General features: G+C 38.9%; 1 protein-coding gene across 3 annotated transcripts in view; it reads right to left on the bottom strand.

The window, feature by feature from the left end:
• Positions 1-2665: 2665 nt before the first annotated feature.
• Positions 2666-21705, bottom strand: part of dgkb (diacylglycerol kinase, beta) — a 31837-nt gene continuing 12797 nt past the window's right edge. For all 3 annotated transcript variants that reach the window (XM_062465324.1, XM_062465326.1, XM_062465327.1), the window contains 8 exons: positions 21447-21536; positions 21155-21315; positions 17995-18059; positions 11557-11647; positions 10473-10668; positions 6587-6707; positions 6368-6428; positions 2666-4354 (listed from right to left, as the gene is read on the bottom strand). In XM_062465324.1, coding sequence (XP_062321308.1) covers positions 4250-4354; positions 6368-6428; positions 6587-6707; positions 10473-10668; positions 11557-11647; positions 17995-18059; positions 21155-21315; positions 21447-21536 — 890 coding nt within the window. In that variant the 3' untranslated portion in view covers positions 2666-4249. The remainder of the gene's footprint in view (positions 4355-6367; positions 6429-6586; positions 6708-10472; positions 10669-11556; positions 11648-17994; positions 18060-21154; positions 21316-21446; positions 21537-21705) is intronic.

Genomic DNA, 21705 nt, shown 5'->3' with positions numbered 1-21705 from the left:
CCAGGGGGATTTCCTAAAGCTGCAGCTCTTCCCTCTGTGTAAGGGATACATTGTTAAGTGTGGTCTTGACATCCAGAAGGCACTGACCTGTAAGTAATGTACAGGTCACTGGGCAACTGAGGACAGGCTTGCATCACCGACTGAATGGCACACCTACACACTGAGAATTAGATGGGAGGCGAACAACAGAGACAAAAATAATTTGGGCTGTATTAGATGATTATGACGTTATTGCTAAAAACAATTTTTATCATTTAATCCATTGCTGCAACCAAGATTAAAATAAAAGGAAGAATGACATGTGTCAGGTTCAATCTTTGGGCTATTCTATGGAAAGGGCTTCTGTATAGAGACATTGATGGGGATGTGAAGTGAAGTACAGTATCAAGTCACTCCGGGTGAAACCCCCTTGAGGACTAAGAAACACAGGTCATGTGTAGGTGTCCATCCATTTTACAGCCAAGGTAAACCCATGTGCACATCTCCACACATCACACTTCTGCCATATCTCCAGAGATGCTGGTTTCAAAGCAAGCATTAGTGTATGAAGCTCTTATTTTTAACCTATTTGTATTGAAGAAGTCCCTTTTCTTGATTTGTGTTAATTTCCCGCAATACACTTTCATGCAGTAGAAATCTGCTCTCTTATTACTTTTTAACTGCACTATATGACTGTATTAATTTAAGATCTAAACCATATGCACACATAGAGTATGCCTCTAAGACAGGACAGAAATCAGAATTGCTTTGTAAAGTGTAACATACATATTACAGTTTGGATGGAGTGAAGATGAAGAAACGTTTATTTGTCCGTCAGAATGACACATACATGTGTGCACGCAGAACACACGAGTATCCATTGTAGAAATGTGCTCTCTGCATTTTCCCATCCTGTTGGCTGTTCCTTTGAGGGCAGCCAGGACCTGTGCTTAGCCACATCAAGTGGGCCAAGTCCAAGTGCTCACCTCTTGCCTGGCCAGTGACATGAGCAGGATCTCAATCCTGTAGATCTGTGGACTGACCAGCATACTGCATACAGTATCTTTATATGGGGTTGTTTGCAGAGGAACCCCTTCAAAGCACAGGGAGAACACGCAACTCTACAAAGAGAGGCACGGTAGCTCCACCTGAGCACTGAACAATGCCCCAATCCGGAATCGAACCCAGGATCTTGTTGCTGTGATGCAACTACCACAAGGCACCCTGCCATGTTGTCCTTCTCAACTTTTTTAAAAATGAAAGAAAAAGGTGCAGTGGTCTCTCAATTCTTTCCAGAGCTGTCTATACACACACATATATATACTGTAAAATACATATGTATACAAAATATATATATATGTATATACACATCTATGGTGCAATGATATCCACCATTGCATAGCTTATCAGGGAGGCTACCAAAAGGCCAAAGGAAACTTCAGAGGAGCTGCAGGAATGTGTGCCAGTAACTGGCCTCTCTGGTCTATTACAACTATTTCACGTGTTCTCCACAAGTCTGAGCTATGGGATAGGGTGGCAAAACACAGAAGAAATTTCTCACCAAACAAAACTCATCCAGGCCTGTATATTTTTCACACATTCAAATATTCAATGTGGATGTAGGAAGATGTTTTCTAGTCTGATGAGACCAAGGAAGAACGTTTTGGCCTCAATTCCAGAAGGTATGTCTGGCACAAAGCCAGTTCCCCTCTTCTCCCAAAGAACACAACGGTTAGTGTCAAGCATGGTGGTGGCAGCAACATGCTCAGGGCTGCTTCTCTTCAGCAGGGACAGGGCTGCTTCTCTTCAGCAGGGACAGGGGTTCTGGTCAGGATAGAGGGGGAAATGAATAGGTCCAAATATCAAGATATTAGTGCATCTTTCTGCCCTCTGCAAGAAAGCTGAAATTGAAGAATTTCTACTTTCCACATGACAACCATCCGAAGCACACAGCCCAATGGGAATGGCTCTACAGGAATAGCCCAGTTGAGCCCAGAACTCAATCCTGTAGATTTGTGGACCGACCTAAAGAGGCCTGTGTTAATTTTAAGATCTCGAAATTTGACAGAGCTTGAACCCAGCTATGCTAAACTGATTAAGATCTATCCAAACAGATTTACTGCTGTAATAAAAACAAAAGGTGCTTCCACAAAGTATTTGTCAAAGAGTGTGTACTGTTCACTTGTGTAACCATGGGATATTTTTACAACCAAAATCAACCAAAACTGCAATTTCAGAAAGGGTATGTCGACTTTTGATACCCACTGTATGTACGCATATTCTAAGTGTAAAGAGATGGTCATATCTTAAGATTGTTGCACGAAAAAGTCAGCCACAGCTTTTAGTATTTTTCACATTTTAGTAACAGTCGACAGGCTCTTCTTACAGACCATAACATTGGCATGACTTACAGTACGGAAGAGAATAATATATAATAAGCAAAAAACAATACTATGTATACAAAAATACTACATCACTGTTCAAACACTGCAATTACAAACCAATAAAAACCTGAAGGAACAACTTGTTTCACAGGCAGGACAGCACTTAAAAGCGACAGAAATCCTAAAACTGCTCCTAAAAAGCATGCAAGAATGCATCTTGGTTTGTGCACTGGACATCTTACTTGTGCACCGGACATCTTTCATTGTAAGCAATCAAATAAGTTTAAATTATGGTTTGGATGTTTTACTGTTTCATTAAACTTGGTTTGTCTTTGGTGAAAGATCACTTGACTGGCTACATATTTTGAAATGCTGCTCCACCTAGCAAAAAGGTGACATGTCCTGTACAGTATAAGGAAGCTATGAATCCTGAAGAACAGATCATAAAAAAATAGTTTTGAGTGTAATACCTGACTACAAATGTTTGACAAAAATATCTTGAAAAATACTTTAATATCTGTTTAGATCACTAGTGGTTGGTATTCTCTCATTATTATACCAGAAAACATTTTCAGTAGTTTCAGTTTCAAGTTTCAGTAGATTTCTGTGAAAACCTCCCCTTTATAAACTTGAGTCCCAGATAGCTTTGTGATAAAAGATAGAAAGAAATAGAATCGTCAAAATTGACCTCCACAATATCAACAGTAATTATACAATGGACATTGAAAAGCTGCAGGAGCAAAAAACTGTAAACACTTTCTATGATATTTGTAATTTAGCAACCCTGACATCTGTTCTTAATTTCAAAGTTTTCAATCCCCTTACAGGACACCTGAACCCAGCCACTAAAAACTGCTTAGTTTTGAATCAGTAACTGTACATTTGACATTATTAAAATATTTTGATCGAAGTGTACAGAGGTCCTTGAACTGTTGAATCTCAAATTGGGCATTGCTCAATCATTTGAGCATGGTGGCAACCTTTAGAATCATATCCTATCCTAATAAACATACTGTATCTGAGTAGTTTACTCAAAAAGCAGGGCCCATAATCCCAAACTGACATTTCAAAGTATGATATGATTATGTACTGTGACATCATGTGTATGACAAGCCAGTAATATAACATATTCAAGACAAAAGTGCTTCAACATAATAACAAAATAACGCACCAAATACTACTTTACATTTCAACAGGTCTCAGAACAGTGAGATCATGGTCATCCATGCGATGTAAGTTTTCCACTGCACTATTGGTGAAAAAGGTAGATATTTCTAGTGCAATACATCTAAAATACCGTTGTGCATCATGCAACAATGGACAATCATTACATTCATTTATTATCTCACATACTGTAAGATCCAACAGCAAGACACATTTATTTAAACCTGACAAACATGCTCTACAATGCATTTATTTGTCATTTTAATCAGTGTTTAAAGTCATGGGTGATCAATTAGAGGTGAACAGGACCTTTTATAATCTTTTATAATCACCTTTTAATGCAGTCTGACTGCATTAAAAGGATATGTTCTCTGGATTGACATTATTCCATCATGCATTGTGGTGTTCAAATGCAAAGATAGATTAAAAACATACATTCTGCATAATAATATATAATTTCATATAGGACATTGAATGATTAGCATTTGTAGATTTGATCCACATGGCACAGAGCATGAAAGCATAGCGATGCCAAGGATACAGTAGCTACAGTAGCTGTTGTACGGGGTGCTAACCAAATCATAGAATTGCAACTTTTGCATTGTAACCTTCGTTCACAGATAAGCTTGTGGTGGTGAAGAAGCTCTATCTGGTTAGGCCTTTAGGTTTCTATAAAGGCTTTTTTTAAAGAAATAAAGAGGCAAATGTTGAATGTTGTCCCATCAGTCTTTGCTCTCGCTACATGTTCGTCTGATGACAGAGAAGAAACTGCTTTCTTGAGGTGGGCCCATCATCATTGGAGCCTGGTTCTTGTGCACTATTTCAATCTGGTGGGGAATGAGATTGAGGATACATTGATTATTGTATGGTTGTACTGTAAAATTATATAATGTGGCGTTATCTAGTATGTTATGATTTCTTTCACCTAGTTTATCAGATACAGTACACGTATTGCAACACTTAGCATTAAGATTACATTAACTTACCAGTAACAACATTGTAGTTACACTGGTACTGGAAGTTACGGATTAGCGGAACAAATTATTACAGTGAAACTTGATATGGGGAGGTTTCGGCTTTCCAGGGGTGAGTGCATGTTAACATTGATCTGGTTTGATTGCACAACTTTCAACTGCCTCTTTACAACATCCACTTACCCTTTCACCTCTGCCCCATACAGTACTGTGCCGCCTTATATTTTTGTAATAACTTAGACCATATACTTTTACTAACACTTTATAACATTACATATAAATCCCTAGGTACCAACAATGTTTTTACACATGGTATTTAATGTAACCTTTATGTAAAGTGTCAAACATGGACTAATAAAACAATTCCTGGACTAATGTGTCATGATATTGTATGATGAAATTGAACTCGTATTGTATGTATAGTAACTGCAATTATATTCAGTCACTAATACCTCTGTGGAAAGGCCAAAAGCTTTTGGGGGACCATTAGATCAGTCCTGTTTAAGGTTAGAATTAAACATCAGTTGAATGGTAAACATCAAATAGATGGTATGGCATGACCTGGTCTTGACTCATTATAGTGTAGTTTGCAGTACAAACACAATAATGACCTAGGTAAATGCTATCATCCACATTAAAGAGACCCTTTTTACTTCAAAAGCAGGCATGTTATTCACTGTTCTTGAACTCTGACATTGTGGCAATTATAGTGTACTATGTGTGGCCTTGATGTCTAAATTATACTTATCATGACTAACCCTAATGTTACATCAGTATCATTTAGTTGACAAATTAACCTTTTTATTAGGATTGAGCAAACTAATAGGTTAAAGAAGGATGACATTAAAGAGAACCTGCCATATTTGAATGACTTGATGACGAAATGAGCGTTCATATACAGCTGCATGAGCCAGGCTTTATGCATGTACAGTAAGCCACATGAACTTAAACTAACCCTAACTACATTTTAAAAATACTGTATGAATCTATTTTGAACTTAAATACAATTTTGACATTAGATATTTTACAAATTGTTTCCTGAACAGTTGTGTGGCTCACAACAATGATTAGCTATACATTTTCATTCAGTATTACTATCTATTGTTAGTTGCCGAACTAGAATGTTGGACATTTCGGTTTCAGTTTTGGTCCCAATTTACTTTGATGAACTGAACTGTCTTAGTTGCTATATAATCTTTGTTAGCAAGGAAAATCATCCATACTGATGGTTCTACACTGAGAAAACATATTCATCAGAGCATCATAATTCATCGCCATTATAAGAAACACATCATAGCAATTGTAGCATTAGAAAGACAAGTGTCTACAGGTGCAAATTCAAGTTTATTTATGAGAATGCAAAACAACTTCATTAGAAAGTAGTATCATTGTTAATAAATAGTAGGCTGAGTAGGCTAAGTGTACCAATTCAAACTCAACATCAAGACATACATAACTCACCATGGATATTTCATGAAGACACAATAATCTATTGTCTGAGCCTAACCGTACTATAGAGCTTTGGCAACAGATACAAGTGCACTTCTCAACTACTTGTTTTGTCATGCACTCAATTCTTCAACTCCATCTGAAAGACCCATATGTAAATTATGCCTCCACTTCATCTTAAATGCTGTCGGAGGACTATCGTTGTAATTAAATCCAAACACAACATGAACTCAACGCAAATTGAGTGATTTCAAAATGGAAAAGAGAACAAACACTTGTACACTTTCGTAGGGAGTACTTTGAGGCACAAGGTGAGCAAATTAAAAGTCAGCTGTGTTATTATTTGTTAGAACTAGAAACTTCTGTCAACAATTACAAACATGTTAATGAGTACAATTGTATAGTTTTCTTACTTACAGTACAGGGAGTCTGCATCCAGGGCTCACCATCAATCTGCATAGGGAGGGATTTGCTAGTTCTGTATCAAACACAGAACATGTATAGATTAAATAGAAAACTCTTAGAAACTTAGTTATCAAAGTATTACAATTGTAACAGCCATTTACTTAAAACAGACTTTGGGGGAATGTGAAAAGTAGTTTGAAGTAATGGTCAATGCTCCTTTAATAATCTGACCTGATGGTGACAGAGGAGCACTGGGCCAGGCGTCTCCCAGCACTCTTCAGGCCTGTGTATATCTGTCCCATCTCCATGGCCCCTTCCAGACCCACTACCTCCAGGAGCTGGTCAGAAGGATCTACACATACAGAAATGTACCTTAAATGTTTACATTTTTGACAGGCAAAATCTAATCTATGAATCTGTATTCAGTTCTTAACTTGATGGATTGATCTAAAATAAAAAATAAATGATTAAAAGTTTACAACTGAGAAGTTCCTACCGCTTTTAAAACCTTGAAGGTTCAGTCTTAAAAGGGTAAAAACAACCAACAAGAACAACAACAAGCCACAAACAAAACACCTATTAATTAGATTGCACCGGCAATGCAAAGCAATCTTGTGTTGCTATAATTATTAATTTCTGTTCTGTTTTGAAGTTATGAGCATTGATTTTGCCCCTGCTGGAAGCCCAGTGTCGCGCTGGGCCCATCTGTTTCCCCGGGCCTGTAATTCCTCCTACTCTACAACTATCGCCCCTCTGCAAATTAAGGATCTCCTGCAGAACTGTTGGGAGTACAGAGACACTAAATTAGACATTTTTAGGAACTTGGTGGGTATGGACTAAACTGCTGTTGTGTTTATATTGGGTCTTTGGTCAGTGATTTCTTCAAACAACTGACTAACAGACGGTTTGGACATGGTTAACTCAACATTGCAGAAATTCCGAGTATGTAGAACCAGAGGGAGATTCAGGAGTTTTTAGTAAGCCAAAAATGTGGCACCTTTCTAGCTAGACATTTAACATTGAAAAGGCTTTGCAGTGTTGGAAAACCATTTATATTATCAACCAATGCTTTGAAGTTGAAGATGTGGATCTAACTTTATCTACGGGATTATGAAAAATTATGTTAAAATAGAATTTCAATAAAAGTTCAAGGCCTGTTTTTTTTATTGAAACATAAAATGGGTAGTTTGAGTAGTTTATTTTACTGCTACTGAAAAACAAATCCACACAAATCTTTTTACCAAAATATATTTTTGTTAATTTCTTCGCATACAGTATCTGTCCATGGCCCTGTTTATTTCTGAAAAAAGAAAGACTTATTTCCACTTATACATTTTAAATGTTTATAACTTCTGTAACAATTGAAGGGAAGTGTTGCCTCTGTCACCACAGCTATGACTATAGCTATGTATCTCCATCTCTAAGACTGCAGTTGTTGCTAGAGTCACAGAATAAGTGCTTGTGTGTGTGTGTGTATGTTTGTGTGTGTAAAATCATCAGTGTGTGTATGTCTGTGTATATGTATGCGTGTGGTAACCCCCTGACACAAGGCTTTAAAGCTCCACTCCCAGCATGCCTTCTCACGTTAGTGCTACTGGCTCAAACAGCCCCGGGCTGGCATGTATGATGGACAGCATCACCACGGTGATGGATAAACGTGTGTGTATTCCTGGTTGCCCAGGGCTACTTGAATTGCAATGTAAATGCTTACTGTGGGAATCCTATGCCGCCCTACGCAACAAGGTCAGGGAAGACCCATCTAAGACCAGAAAAGTGGTTGCAAAGCATTTCTATCCTGAATACAGATGTATATTATTCAGATTGACACTTTTATTGTATTAACGTAGATTAGAAGCTTTTAGAAGCTTTTTTTTTTACAATCAAGTAGAATGTAATTTATTGCCCTACGGCTAACGATACATTTAGCAAAAATATGAGTGTTATATACTGTCTTGGTCTTGTATTAATCAGGCTGAGCTTGATAATAGTGTTGTCAGGTGTGCACTATTAGCCGAGTGTCCTTGTCATTGTCACTTGTCCAGCACAGTTACTGCATTGACACATGCAGAGTGACAGAGCTGGAGCTGGTGAACAATGCAAACACTAGCTGAAAAGGGAGTGTGTGTGTGTGTGTGTGTGTGTGTGTGTGTGTGTGTGTGTGTGTGTGTGTGTGTGTGTGTGTGTGTGTGTGTGTGTGTGTGTGAGAGAGAGAGAGACAGAGTGAGAAAGGGGATGGGGTGGGGAAGAGAAAGAGACAGAGTGAGTGAGTGACAGTAAGAGAAAGTCTTTGGGCGTGCAGTATTTCTATGTACGAGCGAGCAAGAGCGATGGGACGAGGAGATGTAATCCTCCACCTCTAAGTTGCCACACCCTCCATTTCCAATTGCCCCCACTGCCTAACATCCCACCCCCATCCTCCCCTTTCCCTCCGCCCTCATCTCATTCTAAATAATTCACCCTGCAGCCATTCCCTTCCACCTGAGGGGCTTGTCTCCTGGCGTCACCAGCAGGACAATTTAACAGTTCCAGAAAGGTCAGAGTTTTCTCCCTCCGCACCACCCACCCCACCACCCAGTTTGATACATGTTTCGTTCTCTGCAGTTCGCCTGGCTGTGCTTGGGAAATACAATGTTCACCAACCCACCCTAACGCTAATGCACTCCGATATTTATAGAAGAACTGTACTACTCAATTCTCTGATCTGACAAGTTAGGGCACTCACCTTGAGCACACCTTTAGCAAGGGCATGCGGCACTCACCCTCACCCTCACTAAGTCACCACTTACTGTAAGTGCCTTCCCAGGTACAGACTGCAGATTCACTTTTTTTCTAATCCATGACACCAAATTGATTGATCTTTCCTTGAGGAATAATGGACAGGATTGGTAGTGGGGTAGTGAGGTTGTGTATGAATTGATCATCTAGTACCCCACTGTTGGTCTATGATTTCAAACTAAGAGAAAAAAATCGTTGAACATTAGTGGCACACTGTACAGTATCCACCCCAGTGCAGGATTTAGGTACTCACAGTTTTCTTGATGATTCAGAAAAAAAGATGATGGGGTGGGATCTTTAGAAAAAAATCAGAATCTCAAAGAATGCATTCATCAGTGCTTGATTCATATTGACTGAAATCACAGAGCCAAGAGGGTGATCTTGGATGTGCCACTGTTGAAGCAGGACTTAGGATAATGAATCTGGGAAGCACATTGGTTTGTACTTAAGATGATGAATCAAAGGATGTTATTAATAGCGCTCCTAAAATTCAAAATACGATACTTTGATCTGATAAGACAGCAGATATTACATGATTTATCAATAGCTATAGTATTATATCAACTGTTTTATAAACATAATAATAATAAAAATGACATTGCTTGTTATTAAACTCCAAAAATAAAAAGCAGTGTAAAACACACTGAAATATAAATTGTTTGTTTAATTTAAACAGAATAAACGGTGATGTAACCATTGTTTCAAAGCAATAAACCACTTGAGGGGCGATGCAGCACGACCCATTGTATATTTGTGATATACCACACCCTCTCATGTTTAATTGCTTCAATATATCGAATCACCCATTGTTAAAACTCAAGCTTACACAATCAAAGGTTTTATAAAGCATTTACAAGTGAGATAATTTGAAATTATCTACAGAGTAACAACCTTTTACTGTATCAGCATGTCAGCTCTTCCCAGGACAGTTAACTAACACAACTCTATTTTACAGGTTACCATTGATGGGTCTCCTTTTGGACATAAATGGATTCAGGGGTGGGTGACAGCTTGAGACCCCTCCGTCTGCTCCTATTAGCCAAGCATACTACACTGCCTACATGTCATTACCAGCCAAGTGACAGTCCCAAACAGTGACATTAAACCGTAGCCCTTCATCCCCAACAATATCAACTTGTCTGCCATGATTTAAGGTGTCACTAGTGAAATATTAATACTGTACTGTAGCTTGGAAAAGTTTGGCCTAAAGTTAGGCATACTGTAGCTAAAATGAACAAGGACACGTTCTGCTTTATGAATGTTTGGTTAACATCGACTCCTAATGGTAGATAATATATATACCTAATACAGTATACCTATACAGTAATATATATACACCTACCTTGAATTGCAAACATGAGCTCCTTGGGGTCCACCAATGTCATCCTCCTTTCGGGTGTCTTCTTCCCTGCTTTACGGTTCCCCCTTCTCTTCCTGCTCTCCCCCCACAGGTTGGAGCCACCGTGCATACTTGGAATGTTGAGGATGGCAATACCCTCCAGAGAGATACTGCTTAAGTCCAGAGTTAAGCCATCACACTTCAAAAATAACACAAACCCGGAACAGGTTGAAAAAAGGAGAGATCAAAAAGAGAAATCATTTGCAAGAGAGAAAGAAAAATCATTTGCAATAATAAGACCTTGAGAACTTTTTATTTAGGTTTCAAACATGACTGTGAAACGCCAGCAATTTAAGTACAAAGCCATAAAGCCTTGTTCGTATGTTTCAGTTATCTGACAACACTCGCTCAGTTTGATTCACTGCCGATGTCAAATCCATTTGATCTTTGACAGGCTGGAGATGTCCAGCAGATGGGGGACCTGTCATACTCTGCGACCCCTTAGACCTTTCCACCAGATATTTCCTCTGTCCATACTCATAGTGCACACTACACTTACCCTATTGTAAGTACCCCTCAAATGTTAATTAATGAAGACCTCTACACTGTGTGGACAGCTCTAAGGAGGCAGAGATGGATCAGACAGACACCCCCTTCATTATCACTCAATATCACACACAGCAGGGTCGTGCAGGGATAATTACATTTGTGTTGGGCTGGGGTTGTGCTTGTGCGAGAGGGAGGGTGAATCTTCTTGTCAACACTTCAATAAAGTGAGATTTGTTCAAATGAAGGCTTTTTCTGGATCAGAAGGTGACTGCCCTGAGTCTTTAAATGGTGTGCACTCGATTAGAGGCACTACTGCAGGGTTTCATACCTATATATTTAGCTACTGTAATACAGGATTATCTATCCCTTTGTGGATTTTAAAGGGTATATGTTGCAAGTCAATAATCTGGAAATCGCTTCACTGCATGATTACTGTACATCTATTACAAATAAACGATCCATAAATACTCCGCTAATGTTAGTCAAATGGTACCGTAGTCCTGCTGCACCAAAATAGAAAACAAGCAGTTTGATTTACCTCAATCTCCAGAAAGTCATGAAGCTTCTTACACGTGGCTGAGAATGTCTCAGAAGTGCCAAACTCAAAGTACCACAGTTTATTCTTTGTTCTGAAAAACAAGACAAGAATTGTAAAGGGACTGGGAGGAAACATACAGAACTGTCTCTCACCACATCAAATTCCACAGCCATACAGTCATACTAAAAGTACTTAAGAGTGCTCTCTCCATTCCTACTGTATCTCACTTTCCCCATAGGCCCGTCTTTTGTTTGGTCATTCTAGACTAAAAAACAACACTGAGCCTGTACTTGTTTTGAGGCATGTATGTCCGACTGTCTAGTAAAAGGTATTTTACATTAAAGTGATTATAGCCTTTTTGACATACAACAAACAACACCCATAATGTCAAAAGCCCTGCATAGTCTATTGAAATGTAATCATATTGCTGGTATTTCATGACTTTGCAGCATAATTGCACAGAATTCATGCTCAGTCATTAATCTTATAAAATGAAAAAAGTCCAATTAATTAATCATGATGCCTCACAGATTCTCAAGGCCAAAGGCAAACATTAAGATGATTAGGTGAGCTGACACATGAGCACATGGGCCTCGAAGTGGGTACCCACCATACAGTACTGCATGCCTACAATTATGACACAGTGAGGGGCATATGGGGGTAATCTAACTGCCCCTTCAATTAACTGAGGACTGGGGTTATTTCCCCAGGTTTCCTAAAGCATACACTCCTATAGCTAAGCCTGATGATCAATGACCTTGCTAGGGTGAGTCACCATCTGTCCCCAACATGAAGATACCTTTAACCACAGATAACCATTATAATCATCTCTACTGACTCTACTGTCATTTTCATTGCATGCACAGTAGATTCTACATGAGATACACATCCAAACTCTATCTAGTAAGAAATAATAAATCGTACATTTCTGAATTCATTACAATTGCCACAGGTTAGAAAAACATGGTACATGGAGAAAACAGCATAATGAATATATATATATATATACAGGAATTCAGCAGGTCTAAACCTAGCCACAAGGTAAATCAATATTTTTAGATGGTCTGGTAACTACAATTTAGCCAGCCAATATTACCTGTCTCAACTTTGTGCCCTCTGCCCTGCTTTAGTGAGCCTTGAAGGACCCATAATAACTTTCTCCTCTTCCCCTTTGAGGGCAAATTATATGATGGAAGATGATATCTGTCAACATGTGCAAGGAAACTGTTCCAAACCCCTTTCAAGTGTCCTCAAATGAAACAGATGGGACCAGTGCCTTTGAAGGAGGAGTACTGAATATTCTTCGTAAGTCAATTAATATGCTGCTAATCAGGTTGACTGAATGCTTCTCTAAGATGCTTGTATAAAACATTTTAATTTCAAGACATCTTAAGTCCCATCACATTATACTGTATGAGTTCATCTATGAATGTGTACAATATAGTAAACATACAGCCATACTGTAAATATAAAAAAATGATCTTCATAGCCAGGACTATTCTGGTACCTACAACAGGACATTAATCACTGACTTTCAGAGGGGGGGAAATGGCAACAGTGCTGACATACAGAACTGAATACAATATAAAAATTGCCTTTTCTTAGATGGAATCAAAGTGCTACAAGCAGGATGTATTAGTATAAGCAGAGAAACAATCACTGAATTATTGATTTCCTCATTAGGACTTTTGTCAGGGCCATTTAGCAACTTTATAAATTAGCTTTCATTAGCCACATGCTGGACAGTCTTGAGCCCACAATGATTTATAATGTGCAGCATGGTCAATAGGTACAGTAATGCAGTAGAGAAGGAAGGGGGGCTGGGCCAACGGGGCCATGTTGAGAAGCCCTAAACCACAACAAATCCTCATCTCCTCCAACATGACTTCCAACAGCTGCCCCAAGCTAAAAACACAAGTCTAATCATCAATTTGGAGACTCAATAGCAACACATCCAAGGCCAAGAAGTACTACACTGTCACCTCTGCCCAACAAAATACAAATACATACTAGGTAAACATCGCTAACTTGCAAATTAAAGGGGTATTTCAAAAGGTTTGAGGAAGAAAAAAAAAGAATGACCACAGCTAAAGTTGCAAAGCTTTCTTAGATCAGAGATTACAATATACAGATGAGTCTCATGTGAAAGTGTCTTGTTTTGTTACTTACAACAGTTCTTCTAATCTTAAGTGAAGTATATGCACATTTACAGGGGAAGATGCAACACTGGCAATACACTGCTCATCACCTGAACAACATGGCATCTTTGCAACTTAATAAAAGCAGCTACATGTACAATATACAGTACACATTAGGTTCACTCTCTTACTGTGGAATATACAGTATATGTACAAAACACGGCACTCTTAAAGTCTTCAGCTATTAAGTGCAGTTAAATGTGGGGGCAGATAAGACTAAACATCTGACTGTCCTGTCGATTCCTTCCACTTAACCTAACAAGAGTATCATCGCAACAAATCACGTCCTCATGTCCCTGTTCATTAGGTAATTAGAACATTGCATTGGCTGGATTGGATTCCTATCTTTTATCTGCCAAGGAGAGCTCATCAAGAGACTCATTGAACAGACACACTGTCAGAGTGGGAATCTCCAGCATACCATGATGCACTTGCTGGCTAAACTGACTGAAGATCAATGTGAAGGCACTAGAAGACCAAGATCATCTAGACATGTTGTTATTTAAGTAGGTTGGGACCATAAATGTAAATATAAAGTAAATGTTTAAAGGCAGAGGTACATTTCAAGTCCCTATCCATATGAATATAAGACACAATGTATACTCTCTGGCGTAATATTGTATTTGGTCAAATAGAAAGTAAAAAGGATTGGGCCTAAATAGTATAACAAGTGATCCACAGGCCACAAAACATCAATCACAATTTTACCAAAAGTAAGTCTTTGCAAATCATATGCACTGTAGTGAATACAGGAGACTCAGTTGTTACAGTACAAGAGTCTAAAGAAAACAATATATCATGTCCACCAACTGCTAAAGCATCCACTAGAACCTATAATGCTCAGCTTCACAACAGCCTCATAAGTCAGCTCATCTACTCTATCACCAACTGTCTTGTCAAAATATTAAGGGGTGTCTGAGGCAAACAAGCTTCACTGTAGCATAGTTGTCCAGAGGCAACAACACATTGTAATGCTCTTTCGACTGTCCATACTAAGGAAAAAGCACTGTGCTATTGATTTTTTTGGCACTGACACTTAATCTAACCTGAAATGATCTATGACCTTATTTTCACACTAATTTCTTCTTTATCAGAGGTGATAAATATTGCATTGACATAACCAAGTCTTTGCGCACGCATCCATGCTGTTTGTTTTAGATCACATTGCCCGGAAGGCTCCAACTCTGGCTGGCAGAATTGACTTAGAAATTGGCCTGTGTTTTTTTTAATAATCTCACCTTTGTTTAAGAAAATACATAAAGGACAGTGTACAATAAGTGGATTTATTAATCCCAACAATCACTACTTGCCCTGTTGTTACCTTGAAACAAAAGAAGGGAAATGGTGTCTTCCTACCATCATGCACAGGAGAATACTGTGAAGGTGTGTTGGGGGGAGGAGAGGCGGCACTAGCAGCAGCTGGTGACTCTGCAGGAGCCAGAGGCCCGGCAGAGGCCCGGCAGAGGCTGGGAGACCCACCAGGAGCTGGGGGATGCTACAGGAGGGTATGGGGCCTCAATGTGGAGCTGGACTCTATGGCGAGGGGTACGAAAAACATGGGAAATCACAGGGCATGGAGTTATCTAGAGAAAGTGTATGCTTTTAATGGCTGTGCGTGTGTGCGTGTGTGCATGTGTGTGTGCGTGTCTATTTTCACACTGAGTTGGGGACAGGGCCACAGGTGAGATCTCTCTAAATTACACTCACAAGTGGTCATTAATTATAGATGACATCCCAGTCAGACAAACGATTTCATCCTCAAATGAGGTCCGAGGGCATCCCCTGCCTATGTCCACAGGTGTCCCGTGGGGAATGGGTGTGGGAGTTTGTGTGTCAGTGTGGGAGAAGATCCAGTGGGCCCAGCATACGTGGATGGGCTTTGATGAACACACTCATTATGCTAAAGAGCCCTCCATGCCTGGGCTTCCCTCTGCCTCCAGGAAAGGTTAGCTCAGTGGAGTGGTTACACAGCACGGCTAGAGACTGCGAAGGCACTGGGGAGTGTGACGTTGTAATAGCGTGGTGATCACTACAGACATAGGCCTTAGACCAGCATCGGATTAGCTGTTAGCCATCAATGCTGCTCATGTCAATTGGTTAAAAAAATACATTAGAGTTAGTGTGTTGAGTTCAAACTAAATAAAAACGAAATAAAGAAGACATTTTGGCTCTCCTCATATCTCTTCCCTCCCCCTCTCTCCGGGGCAGAGATTAGTGTGTAATTACATGGGAGATCAGTAAAAAGGAAAAGAAAAAAGGGGAACAGTGTATTTTAACAAGAGGGGGAAGGAGGAGGTGGCGTAGTCATCGTCACGGGCCGACTGATTGTCTACTCTTAATCCTCAACCTCATTATCACCTCCAGGTCCAGCAGCAGTAGTAAATGAATCTATCTGCCGAGTGTCAAATCTTCACACCTTCTCTCTGGTAATCACCCCAAGGTGTAAATACAGAGTGGGAGCACAGCCCGGGCATTTCATCAACAAAATCCTCTGCCTTCATAATTAAGAAAGAAATGTGCTATTGTTATGTTGGTAATTATAGCTGATCAAATATTTACATCTCTTTTAAGGTCAACTCGTTGACAAATTGTAATTGATCCTGTCTGATGAATGGAAGTAGAAGCAACGGATAAGGAAGTATGGCCATGTGTTGTTGGGCTGATGTGTGGCAGAGGGAATGGGAACACGTGCCTCTTCTTGCCATAACCTGCCTGCTAATACTTTCTACACCCTTGAATGTCTACTTTTTCTGAATAGGTGTTTGGCCATGCTCTGTCTAAGCTGGGCGGTTATGGCCTCAACAGTAGATTTAATAAAAATACTTTCCAAGTACTCTTTTCACTATACCTACAACAGAACCCTGTCCCACTGACAAGAGCCCCTTGGACAAATCCAACAAATCTACGACACCTTGAAAAACTATAATCATGCATTATTCAACTGGCAAGGATAGTGTGTAATAGAGAGATCCTAAACCCATTCCATGCTGTAAATTATTCATTGAATTCAAATAACAGATGGTATAATTTTCTTAAAATATCTCTATTTTCTCACTAAGGCTTATAATAGTTTAAAACAATATGTGTTGTATTTGTATACATGTGCACTGCAAGCTATGCGTTGTATGTGTCCCTTGTGTTCACATCTGAAGCAAAACAGAATCAGTTCAAGATCAGATTTAAATCAAGGTCAAAATTGACCTATGAAACACTATGTGTTTCTGTTTTTCTGTTTGTCCTATGCCACCACTCACACACTAACAGTAAATCCATCATGACCGTGAGCCACAGGATAATGGTAGGCTTAATGTTGAACTAAGGTCAGAGTAAAATATGATAATGAGTACAAATGGGATTATTAGGAGACTGTGTGTCATCACTCTGGCAGATACATAATGTCAAACTACCCAAGCAAATTCAATTACACAGACAATTACTCCCCACCACTAGTGAAGACATATTGGGATGTTAAATATTGATAGAAACTTAGATGCCACATTTGTTCTTCTTCAAAGGTGAACACATCTCTTCTAGGTAATCACAGATGCTAGTTTGTCAAATCTGCCATAAACACACTGGCAAGTAATCATCTTGCAGATATTTCATGAATTGTACAGTGGAGTTGTTTACCTTATTGCTGTGGACTACAGTACTGTCCTTTAACATGTCGTAGGACAAACTTGGTTTGTAGGGAAATCCTTTATGTTCCATTCTGAAAGTCTAAGAATTGGGCTATTGGCCATTTCACAACTTTCTGCCTTTTTTCAGAAAGAGTGTGGAATTTAGCTGTTGAATCTTGCATGCACTGTTACAATTTAAAGCTGCATACATTATCACTACCTTGTATGGACCTCTGAGGATTAGAGGTGACAAAGTCATTTGGAATCATTTTACACTGACTATGGTGAAATTACAATATTTGAATGTTTGCGTTAAGTTACAATAGTGTAAATGCCAAATCCGAGAATCTACATTCTCTCCCTGTAAGAGCTGCATAAACCTGCATGTACTGTCACTGAAATGTTCAGTAGACAATGTTATTCAAGTGAGACTATCCTAAAGTATGACACACAGCACTAAAATAAATAATTCAGTGTACCTTTTCTACCACTATACACTTACAGTGTGGTACCCCGGCTCAAGATGCCAAATTCACAGGTACACATACGCAGTCAACACACGGAGAAGATGACATTCACTTCTGGAAAGGGCTGGTTAACAAAATAGTATCGCTGTGTACCTGCTGTTGAACCGTTCGGGGTGTTTTTCTCTCATGATGTGGAATCGATGCGCGATAGAGGCATCCTAAAAATTGAAAGAAAAACATTGATTAATTAAACAGATGTGACTTAGAACCATTCAAAGTAATAACAAAAACAATAAATTGAACTTTAACCCTCACAATTACAGTCAACCTTTTACCTACCAAAACACAACATTCTCATTGCACCAAAATAGCACATATTCTCTGTACATATTTACATATTTAACCACATTGAGGGGTGTTTTTGAATTATTGGCCAAGCGGAAGGTGAAGGAGGTATCTAGCCAGGGATGGGTTATTGACAGAGAACCTGTAAGCAGCACACAGGCTCCACACAAGCTAATTAATTAAACACTCATAGCGAGTAATCACAGCTCCCAACAAACATACAGAATCCTGTCGGCTCCCCTGGCAACCAACTTGTTTCCTCTCACTCTTATTCTCTATCTCTTACTCTATGACCCACAGATGCTTGATGCTACAGTGTGCTGGTTGAATGTTAGATTCATCAGGGAGTTGTGGAAATGATATTTTTGAGAGATCTTGTCAGTATTGTATGTAGTACGAGTTTCCAATGATTTTGAAGGTGTATAATACAATCTTGCTCGCTTCAATTTCATAAAAATCGTTTGTAGTCAGAAATGTTGTGAAAAGATAGACAAAATCCCAAAATGACAAATAAGAGGGAAGAAAAGTTAGGAAACTTTTTCAGTTTGTTCCTCTCCACTTCGTCAATCTGTTTTGACCCACTCCGTCTTGAGTAGCACTTTTGAAATACCAGCCATAGGGAGGACCCCCTGCTAGCACTCTACAACATTTAGGAAAAGGCAAAAAAAAAAAAATCAATGGACTTTCTCTTCATGTCTTTCAAGACCCTGTTAGATAGAGACCAAAGGAATTTCCAAGATCCCTGCAGACTCACCTTCTCTCTTCAACGCTAGCCAGAAAGGTGAGATGATAGGTGAGGAGGATAAAGGTGAGGAAGATATATCTGAGTGATTGTAACTTGATTTTTTAAACAAACAACACAATAACTAAAAACACAAGAAGGAAGGCAAGAAAGGGTTGCCTCTCCTTTGGCGAAGGTCTCTACTTGATGTCAAACTTGGCAAACATGAACGACTGCGCCAGTACAAATTGCAACAAATACAAAACTGAATACAGTACCCTCCAACATAAAAGGTTCTCAACCTGAATGCATGAAATTCCCGCGGGATCAATAAAGCAAATGGAATTCAGTGTGAGGTGAAGTAAATGTATGTATTATAATTACATTAATACATGTCAAATTAGTTCAGACATGACTGTATATGAACTAACATTATAAGAATTTGAATTACTAGAGGCCTGCAACTCCCTTAAGAAGGACACAGTTCGATCTAAATAATGCTCCCTAAATGTTCCTCTGGCTCACTCTCCATCTAGGCTGCCTTCAAATAATTACTATTGTAAAACTCTGGCACCCAAATTAATACAGGACATGTGTAATGTCCTCTCATAGCTCAAAGTTTGGTCCAATTATGAGTGGGTTCTGACAGCCTAGTGTGCCTTTTAGGGGGGGAGAGTCAAGAGTAATGGGTTTGACATAAGCACCAGGGTCGTTAGAGGCCTGACTGCATTATCTTAGGAGGTCCTCAGTGATTAGTTCTGTCTCTCACCCCTAGCCCTGATTGAGATCATTACACTTCACGTCACTTCAACGTCCTCCAAATGGAATGGTTCCATTAATTCAAATCCAACTGGATAGCTGGCAAGAATAGGAGGTAGATTTAAAATAGTTTACAGGAATTACCATCTTTTCAAGAGATTATTTTGAGAGTTGGGTGTACAGTAAATCACTAGACGTGTAAAGGAAGTGGAAGGTAGATGGTGCTAAGTTTATCTTTAGTAATACATTCAGTTAACTGAATGTATTACTGTAGGTGTTTTGTTCACATTGAAAGCACTAATGCTTAAATCTATTTCATGCTTTGTAAAGTAAACTTGCTATTGGAGCAAATTGGTATAAATTCAACTTTAAGACTTTCCTTACAGGTCAATATAGTAAGATATTGGTTGTTACTACTAAGCAGGGTGTAATCACTAAACCAATCTTACATCATCTGCATAATCTCTGAACTAATTATTAGCTTGACTTGCTTTGTGATCTTTGTGGTATTAAGTTCTTCCGTTATGAAGAAAAAAATCATATCACACTCAATTCCATTGAGAGCTCAAAATCTTCCTTATCCTTCACAAACAACTTCATTTGTCATCATCATGCCTGTTGGGTACTAATTCTATTTTTTGTAGGCCAATGCAATACCATATACTTTCTCAGCTATTATGCTACCCCAGGGCTTTAATTTGCAAGGCCAAATCATTTATTTTCATATTGTCTTTACCAGCATACTGCATTAACTTATTATACATACATTCTTTAAGGTATTGTATGGCAGGTTTTGTCAAGATAGTCTATGTAGAGTAAAATTGGTATTAAGAGGTTAATATACAGTATTAGTCAATTTACTACCAGTGTCTGATTCCAGAGTTTTTAAACTTAATAACAAATATGTAGACATCATTTAATTGAGTAACATTTATGAAGCCATGCATCTCTTATTTGTCCTGTCGCATTCAAAATTCGCAAAATGAAGATGTCAACGCTTTTAACACCTGAAAATGTCAATTACCATATTTCCCTTGACATTTATCAGTAATGGCTAACATGTGCAAAGTGTAATTTGTTTCATTATGTTGAAGATGGTCAGCAATGCAGTGGTTTCTATTGTTCGGTTTGCAGGTTCCCTAATGCGCACAAACACACAATACGGTTTGTTCTTCAATTTGAAGTGGTAGAGGTTTAAGCACAAACCAATAAAGCAATAATGTATATTATACTTCTTTGATCTAATACAGCAAAAAGCAGACTAATTATTTTATTTCTTTAAGTAATAGTTCTGCACTGACAGTGTTAAAATAAAAACCTCAATAATTTATATTATAAAGAAAGCTCTGATCTACAATTATTATGCCATTCAAGATCATGTTCTTTGAGTTTATGTTGTTACAGATTTGTGGTCTTAGCTCTCTACTGGTGTGTGAAAATTATTAATAATGTTCTTGGAAATATTGATGCACTATCCAGCCTACTTACCACTCCAATTGAGAAGTAGTTGTTGATGATACTGTAAGGCACAGGGTCTCCCTTCTCCTCCTTGTCTGTGGGCGTCACATCAATCTTCCAGCGGTCCAGCATCACTTCAGAACTGTTCTCAATGTCTTTCAGGATCTTCAGAAGACTCTCACCCTCGTAGCCTAAAATATGCATGCATTTGTATATGTGTTATGGGAAAAACATTAATTACAATAATTGCGTTGCGGTAGGAGTTTTCCAACAAAGTGTACTTCAGCAGACTCAATCACTATTGCCAAGTTAAATACTGTACCTCCTCCCCAGCGCAGACATCTTGCAAGGTCATTCCCTGTGCCAAGAGGAAGTACACACACAGGGGGGCTCCTGTCCAGGTTAGCCTTATCTGGAATGGAAGGACAACAACATAACAAGACTCAATAATACGAAGCTAACAATAACAACGAACCACAAACCAACTAGGTAACAACACAGTAATCTACTTCCCAGCTTTGAAGACTACAAAATAGACAAAAGTCTATATGGATGTCCAGTCACACCACCTATTTCTGGAG

The sequence above is a fragment of the Osmerus eperlanus genome, chromosome 7 (assembly GCF_963692335.1).
Source record: "Osmerus eperlanus chromosome 7, fOsmEpe2.1, whole genome shotgun sequence".
NCBI classification, from domain to species: Eukaryota; Metazoa; Chordata; class Actinopteri; order Osmeriformes; family Osmeridae; genus Osmerus; species Osmerus eperlanus.
The sequence above is the reverse complement of the archived record's forward strand: the minus strand, read 5'-3'. Positions and strand labels throughout refer to the sequence as shown.